The 8,571-nt window shown below is 42.0% G+C and overlaps 1 protein-coding gene across 1 annotated transcript in view; it reads right to left on the bottom strand.

The window, feature by feature from the left end:
• Positions 1–1,880: 1,880 nt before the first annotated feature.
• LOC106087574 (uncharacterized) overlaps positions 1,881–8,571 on the bottom strand; it is a 314,940-nt gene continuing 308,249 nt past the window's right edge. The window contains exon 11 of the mRNA XM_059364452.1: positions 1,881–3,456. Within this exon, the coding sequence (XP_059220435.1) occupies positions 2,060–3,456 (1,397 nt within the window). The 3' untranslated portion in view covers positions 1,881–2,059. The remainder of the gene's footprint in view (positions 3,457–8,571) is intronic.

The raw sequence follows: 8,571 nt of genomic DNA, 5'->3' as shown, positions 1-8,571 counted from the left end.
CACTGAACTATTGACCACTTGTTTGTTCCAATCGCCTTCTTCCACGTTCCAGTGACTAAGTGGCACGATCAGCCCGTGAGTGAATCACGTCTCGGGGACTAGCCTAGCCAGCGTTCAGTCCTTGTCCCTCAGACATAAATGTCTCTGAACCATTGACCACGCGTTTGTTCCAACCGCCTACCTTCACGTTCCAATGACTGAGTGTCACGAACACACCGCGAGTGAATCACGTATCGGGGACTAGCCTAGCCAGCGTCCTATCATTGTCCCTCAGACATAAATGTCACTGAACCATTGACCATGCGTTTGTTCCAACCGCCTACTTCCACGTTCCAGTGACTAAGTGGCACGATCACCCCGTGAGTAAATCACGTCTCGGGGACTAGCCTAGCCAGCGTTCTGTCCTTGTTCCTCAAACATAAATGTCACTAACCATTGACCACGCGTTTGTTCCAATCGCCTTCTTCCATGTTCCGGTGACTAACTGCCATGATCAGCCCGTGAGTGAATCACGTCCCGGGGTCCCGGGGACTAGCCTAGCCAGCGTTCTGTCCTTGTCCCTCAGACATAAATGTCACTGAACCATTGACCACGCATTTGTTCCAACTGCCTACTTCAACATTCCAGTGTTTAACTGGCACGATCACCCCGTGAGTGAATCACGTCTCGGAGACTGGCCTAGCCAGCGTTCTGCACTTGTTCCTGATATAAAACAGCTACTGATCCATGATCATGCGTTTGGTTCAACAGCCTCCAGTGTATCCTTGATCAAGTGATACGATCACGACGTGATTCAATCAATCACGACTCCCTGAAAAACCTAGTCAGCGTTCTTCTAGCGTTTCTCCCAGTGTCCTGCTAACACAGAAGCCACTGAGCCATTGATCATATGTTTGTTCCAACGCCTATTCTAGAGCCCCGGTGACCAGGTGCAACGATCACGACGTGAGTAAATCATGGACCGTTGACTAGCTTAGCCAGCATTCTGCATTTATCGCTCAGACACAGGAGTCTCTAAGAAAATGACCATGCTTTCATTTCAACCACCTACACTCAAGTCACATTGAACAGGGTCAAGAATCCATATCATGGAGTGGGTGAATCACGTTTCGATGACTAATTTAACTAGCGTTCTGCTCTTGTTCCCCATATACAAAAGGTACGGAGTCATAATCATGCATTAGTTCCAACCACCTAATTCCCGTGAGTGACTCACGTCACTTGTTCAAGGTCCTGTGAACAAGTGACACAATCACGTCGTGAGTGAATCACGTTTCGTTCAGTGTGCTGCCTTTATCCCTCAGACCATTTCAAACGCTTACAGCCACGTCCCGGTAAACTAGTGCCACTATTACGCCATGAGTGAATCAGGTTTGGGCGAAGAGGAGTCACGAATACACCGAGAGTGATTCACTTGTCGGTGATTAGTGTAGCCAGGATTTCTCTTAGTGTTTCGCTGATACAGAAGCCATTGATCATTCGTTCTTCCAATCTCCAATTCCACGTTCCGGTGACCAAGTGTCCATGGTATCTCCAGGGCCTTTAAGACTTATGATGGGAGACCATTGGACCTATAGTGCTTGGGAAGCAAGTGGCTAGATTTTCCGATTTTCCTCATTTTCGGGATGAGAATTTCTATAACCCAAATCTATGAAGTCGATATTCGCTGAATATCATGGTACTGGAAGTTTTTTTTTTCTTTACCTAAAATTTCTTTCACAGCGTTTCCAAGTTTGGTGGCAAAATGTTGTACTTTGGAATTCCCCTGGTGACCACTTAATAAAATTTTTCAAATGTATGAACTAAGAGGACATAGGAAAACTAAGAGGTATAGGATTTTGTAAAATTATATAAAAATTTAAATATTCCAATGCAACGACTATTTTCAGGTTGTACAATTTTTTGTTCATATTTTGATACAAATCTCCATGAACTTTTTCTCCATGTTTGAGTGTTTATGTGTTTCGTCTTAAAATCAAATTTCTATGTATCTAATTTGTGCTTTGAATATGGCATTCAGGGGAGAGCCATTGTTGGTGGCCTCCTAATCGTAGGCATTTCATCTATAATTAAACCTCAAAGTGGGCCAGGGTGATGATGAGGTCATTGATGGGCCGGCTTCCCTTAATGCTGTTGCTCCCCCTGTTGATAATGAGTTGAGTGTAGTTGCCTTTAAATTAGTTGCTATTAGAGATGACCACAATAGTCTGGTGCAAAAGCTTAACAATGTTTGTGTTCTGGACCATAGAACTAAAATAATCCTGGTGGCTGCTGTTGTTGCTACGGTGGCTAATTTGCATTTTGAATATAAATTGAGCAGCTTTGAGAGCAGTGTGGCTGAGGGCAATATGCATCTCCAGGTGTTTAGAGGCCGAATAAATTCCCTTTGTCCCTGGAGGGCCTTGTTGGGCTTGGATTTCATATCCTTTGCCCTCGGATAGTAGGTGATGTTTTGATTTCTTTTCTGCTTTTCTTGAGAATTTAGATGGAAAATTAAATTTACAACAACAACTGCCATGATAAGTTTTATGCAATTGTTTTCTTCACTGGCTTGAGCATCCTCAGCATCCTTCAGCCTTTTTGTGTCTATTCCATTGACTTTGTCGATAAGTGTAAGATTTTGCGTTTCCTCTCTGCCGTCAGGCATTGTCTTTAACATTGTCACCAGTAGTTTCTTATCGCACCTCAGACACTGCGGCTTCCTGTAAATGATGGCAAAGTCCTGGCAGGGACTTTCTGCAATTGCTCCTTCGTCTTGGGTTTCTTCTTCATCATCGACATATGTCTCTGATGACGTTTCCTTGTCATGGTACATTTTCAATTCATTTTCCATAATAAGATTTTTACGCATCGCATCCTTATGTTGCGCATAATGGGGCTCTTGGTGCTCGTGATATTGTTGCTGTAGTATTGGCGGCAACGGCGACGATGATTCCCCACAAGGAAGTGCCGATTTTATCATCTCCCACCGACGACATAGCCCTGCAAGTAGACGCACCATTGTGCCCCAATATGGTAGGAAGTCCCTTTGTATGCCTTTCACGTACTCCTGGTGTGTCCTTAACTTTATGGGGGTAAGCTTTGACGATGATGCCGCTGTTGCTGCCTCCGCTGCTGTTGATACACCTTTCCTTGGCCCAATTGGGCAGAACGCTGTGTCTGATTTCAACAGCGTTTTATCGTCTGTTGCTGTTCGTGTTCCTGCTATCGCTTGGCTGCCTTTGACTTTGGTTGTTGCCTTTATCGTTGTTGTCGTCGTTGGTGTTGCCGCATTAGCCCTTGCTGTTTTTAGCGTTTGAATTAAATTCGTTAAACGCTTGAAAATCCCACATGATTGCGTTTTAATCGCTTGAATTATTATGGCAAGTGGATTATGCTGTGCCAATGCCCCTGCCGAATTGTGAAAGGCATCGGGTGGATTACGCATTGGCGACTGATTGTTATCACCGGAATTTCCTGCAATGCAAAGTAAATGTAAGAATATTAGAAGAAATCTGAACAAGCAGGGGAAAAAAGGAGGGGGAAAGATAAAAAAAATCTTACAAAAAACATATAAAGCCCGCTCATGTCTAATACCCAAGTAACCCCTCCAGATGCTTGTAAACGCAACAGCCAAAATTTTGGAGCACATGGACACAAAATGGTCAAACACGTCATATACGATTTGTTTAATTATGCCTGCCATGTTGGTCAGCAGTACTGGACTAAGGAAAACCGCATTTGGATTGTTGAGAGAAAAATGTGACAGTCGATGTGCAGAACAGAGAACAGTAGCAAACCATCTCAATAATATACGACAAAAATGCAAATTTTGCCCATGTACATTCCACTAAGGAACTTCTCACATATCAATGAGTGCAGTCCGATTCAAGTTTAAGCTCAATGATAAGGGGCCTCCCTTTTGTAGCCAAGTCCGAACGGCGTGCCGCAGTGCGACACCTCTTTGGAGCGAAGTTTTGCATGGCATAGTACCTCAGAAATATTGCCAGCATTAAGAGGGGAAAACCACCGCTGAAAATGTTTTCTGATGGTCTCGCCAGGATTCGAACCCAGGCGTTCAGAGTCATAGGCGAACATGCTAACCTCTGCGTAAAGGTGGCCTCCATCGGTCTATATGACAGCTATAACCAAAACTGGACCGATCTGAGCCAAATTGAAGAGGGATGTCCAAAGGCCTAACACAACTCACTGTGCTCCTTTCATGGGTCCAAGATCTTAAATCGAAAGATCGGTCTATATGGCAGCTATATTCAAATCTCGACCGATATGGGCCAATTTGCAGAAATTTGTCGAAAAGCCGAACGTAACTCACTGTCTCAAATTTCGGCGAAATCGGAAATTAAGTACGACTTTTATCGAGATATCTGTCTATATGGCAGCTATATCCAAATCAGGACCGTTTTGGGCCAAATTGAAGAGGGATGTCGAAGGGCTTTACACAACACACTGCCCCAAATTTCGCCGAAATCGGACAATAAATGCGCTTTTAATGGGCTCAAAACCTTAAATCGAGAGATCGGTCTATATGGCAGCTATATCCAAATCTGGACCGATCTGCGCCATATTGCAGAAAGACTTCAAGGGGCCTAACTTAACTCACTGTCCCAAATTTCGGCGAAATCGGACAATAAATGCGCCTTTTATGGGCCAAAGACCTTAAATCGGAGGATCGATCTATATGGCAGCTATATCCAAATCTGAACCGATCTGAGCCAAAGTGCAGAACGATATTGAGTGGCCTAAACAACGCACTGTCTCAAATTTCAGCTAAATCGGAAAATAAATGTGGCTTTTATCGGCCTAGGACTCTAAATCGGCGGATCAGTCTATATGGGGGCTATATATAGTCCAATTCGAAGATGGGCTATCTTCGTACTTAACCTGCTTATGCACAAAAAAAGTATCTGTGCCAATTTTCAGCTCAATATCTCAATTTTTAAAGACTGTATTTTTAAAGAATATTGTATTTGTGCGTGTGTTTTTTGCTCACTTTGTTTTTATGTGGCATGCGATACAGACAATTGTTTTGGCCAAAGTGGCTAATGAGTGTCAAATTTTGGGGTTTCATGCAGTTCTCTGGAGTAGAAGTCTGCCTCTTCGTCCATCCAGCGAAATATCAAACCCCTGACGTTGCAATAACCAGACAGGACTCCTATCAGTAATCCGAAGTCATGCTTCCTCAGCCACAGGATAAACGACGAGCTACAGGGTCTTTGTCAACCTGCAACCCACAGAACCAAGCCACGGCTCACTCGGGCGGTTATTGTAGGGGTCCACCTTATTTAGAAGCTCATGCAGGGAAGTGTTCACTGATTCCATAGCACAATCTCTATATATGGCAGCTATATCCAAATCTGGACCGATCTGCGCCATATTGCAGAAAGACTTCAAGGGGCCTAACTTAACTCACTGTCCCAAATTTCGGCGAAATCGGACAATAAATGCGCCTTTCATGGGCCAAAGACCTTAAATCGGAGGATCGATCTATATGGCAGCTATATCCAAATCTGAACCGATCTGAGCCAAAGTGCAGAACGATATTGAGTGGCCTAAACAACTCACTGTCTCAAATTTCAGCTAAATGGGAAAATAAATGTGGCTTTTATGGGCCTAGGACTCTAAATCGGCGGATCCGTCTATATGGGGGCTATATATAGTCCAATTCGAAGATGGGCTATCTTCGTACTTAACCTGCTTATGCACAAAAAAAGTATCTGTGCCAATTTTCAGCTCAATATCTCAATTTTTAAAGACTGTATTTTTAAAGAATATTGAATTTGTGCGTGTGTTTCTAGCTAACTTTGTTTTTATGTGGCATGCGATACAGACAATTGCTTTGGCCAAAGTGGCTAATGAGTGTAAAATTTTGGGTTTCATGCAGTTCTCTGGAGTAGAAATCTGCCTCTTCCTCCATCCAGCGAAACATCAAAGCCCTGACATTGCAATAACCAGACAAGACTCCTATCAGTAATTCGAAGTCATGCTGCCTCAGCCACAGAATAAACGACGAGCCAAAGGGTCTATGTCAACCTGCAACCCACAAAACCAAGCCACGGCTCACTCGGGCGGTTATTGTAGGGGTCCACCTTATTTAGAAGCTCATGCAGGGAAGTGTTCACTGATTCCGTAGCACAATCTGCGCCAATCAGTGACTAATTCTACCCAACTTGTCGAACACTTCGTTCCCCGCCACACCTGGATTGTACCTCTAGAGGGCGCAATTATTATTCGATTTTGATGAAATTTTGAATGTGGGTTTTTGAATGGGGATATACTAATTCCATCATTCCGTTTGTAGTAACTCCATATATTGGTATTAAACCTCACAAAGTACATATATTCTTGATCGTCGTAACAATTTAAGTCAATCTAGCCATGTCCGTCCTTCTATCGCAAGCACGATTACTTTCGAAGGAATAAAGTTAGGCGCTTGATATTTTGCACGAATATTGACTATAAATGAAGATCGGTTGGGATTGTAAATGGGCTATATCGGTCCATGTTTCAATATAGCTGCCATATAAACCGATCACAAGTTTTGATTTATTGATCCGCTAGGGGGCGCAATTATTATCCGATTTGGCTGAAATTTTAGCATGAAGTGTTTTAACTTCCAACAACTGCGCTTAGTATGGTTGAAATCGGTTCATTACCTGATATAGCTCCCATATAAACCGATCTTTCGATTTGACTTCTTAAGCTCTTACAAGCCGCAATTTTGTCCGATTTGGCTAAAATTTTGCAAGTGGTGTTCTATTACAACTTCGAACAACTGTGCCAACTACGGCCCAAATCGGTATTTAACATGATGCCGGTCACATATAAACCGAGCTCTCGATTATCCCTGTTCGGTTGCTAGAAGCTTTCATTTTTGCCTGGTTTGGAAGAAATTTGGTATATATTGGGTTGACCAAAAAGTAATTGCGGATTTTTCATATAGTCGGCGTTGACAAATTTGTTCACATCTTGTGACTCTGTAATTGCATTCTTTCTTCTGTCAGTTATCAGCTGTTACTTTTAGCATTTACTTTCTTTTAAAAAATCCGCAATTACTTTTTGGGCAACCCAATAGAATAAAATGATGCCTCTCAACTAATTTTATTTAATGTAAATTTTACGCAGAATCCAAGGTGGTGGGTTTCAAAGCTTTTACTCGTCTAAACCAAAATGTCTGCATTTGAAACCCCCTTTCAAACTAAAAATTGACTATATTTTGTTTTTTTCTATGTTCGATGAATTGTGGCTCAACGTGTGGTACATGAAAATATTTCTTTTTATTGATGAACAAAATAAAATAAAGTGTTTATAAAAATGTTGCAATCTGAAGCCCTTTGATATTATATTTTAATTGGAAGTATAGTTTTTCTTGTTTAGCAACTGAACGAAAACATTCCAATTTTTTTATCAGAGAAAAAAAAAAATTGGTAATTGGCGTTCCAATGTGATGGATGAATGGCAGGATGTAAGAAAGAATGGAAACACATATATAAAGGAAAAGGGGGAGAAGATTTTTTATACCCTCCACCATGGGGTATACTAATTTCGTCATTCTGTTTGTAACTACTCGAAATAATCGTCTGAGACCCCATAAGGAATTTATATTCTTGATCGTCGTGACATTTTATGTCGATATAGCCATGTCCGTCCGTCTGTCCGTCCGTCTGTCCGTCCGTCTGTCCGTCCGTCTGTCCGTCCGTCTGTCGGTCCGTCCCTCTGTGTGTCCGTCCGTCTGTCCGTCATCTGTCCGTCCGTGTGATCGTCCGTCCGTCTGTCCGTCCGTCTGTCCGTCCGTCTGTCTGTCCGTCCGTCCGTCTGTCCGTCCGTCGGTCCGTCCGTCGGTCCGTCTGTCCGTCCTTCCATACGATTTGCTGTATTACTGCAAATCGGACGAACATATATATGGGAGCTATATCCAAATCTGAACCGATTTCTGTGAAATTTACCATTAATATCGAGAGTCATAAGAAAATCCTTCCTGTCGAATTTCGAGAGAATCGGTTAACAAATGACCATTTTATTGGATTATTACAGCAAATCGGACGAACATATATATGGAAGCTATATCCAAATCTGAACCGATTTTTATGAAATTCATCAGCAATATTTAGAGTCATAGGAAAAATCCTTCCTACCAAATTTCAAGAGAATCGGTCAACAAATGACCATTTTATTGCTGTATTACTGCAAATCGGACGAACATATATATGGGAGCTATATCCAAATCTGAACCGATTTTTATGAAATTCACCAGTAATATTAAGAGTCATAAAAAAATCCTTCCTGCCAAATTTTGAGAGAATCGGTTGACAAATGACCATTTTGTTGCTGTATTACTAAAAATCAGACGAACATATATATGGGAGCTATATCCAAATCTGAACCGATTTCTATGAAATTCACCAGTAACCTTGAGAGTTATAAGAAAATCCTTCCAGCTAAATTTCGAGAGAATCGGTTAACAAATAACGATTTTATTGCTGTATAACTCCAAATCAAACGAACATATATATGGGAGCTATATCCAAATCTGAACCGATTTCTATGAAATTCACCAGTAACCTTGAGAGTTAT

This window comes from Stomoxys calcitrans, chromosome 3 (genome assembly GCF_963082655.1).
Source record: "Stomoxys calcitrans chromosome 3, idStoCalc2.1, whole genome shotgun sequence".
Taxonomy (NCBI): Eukaryota; Metazoa; Arthropoda; class Insecta; order Diptera; family Muscidae; genus Stomoxys; species Stomoxys calcitrans.
The sequence above is the reverse complement of the archived record's forward strand: the minus strand, read 5'-3'. Positions and strand labels throughout refer to the sequence as shown.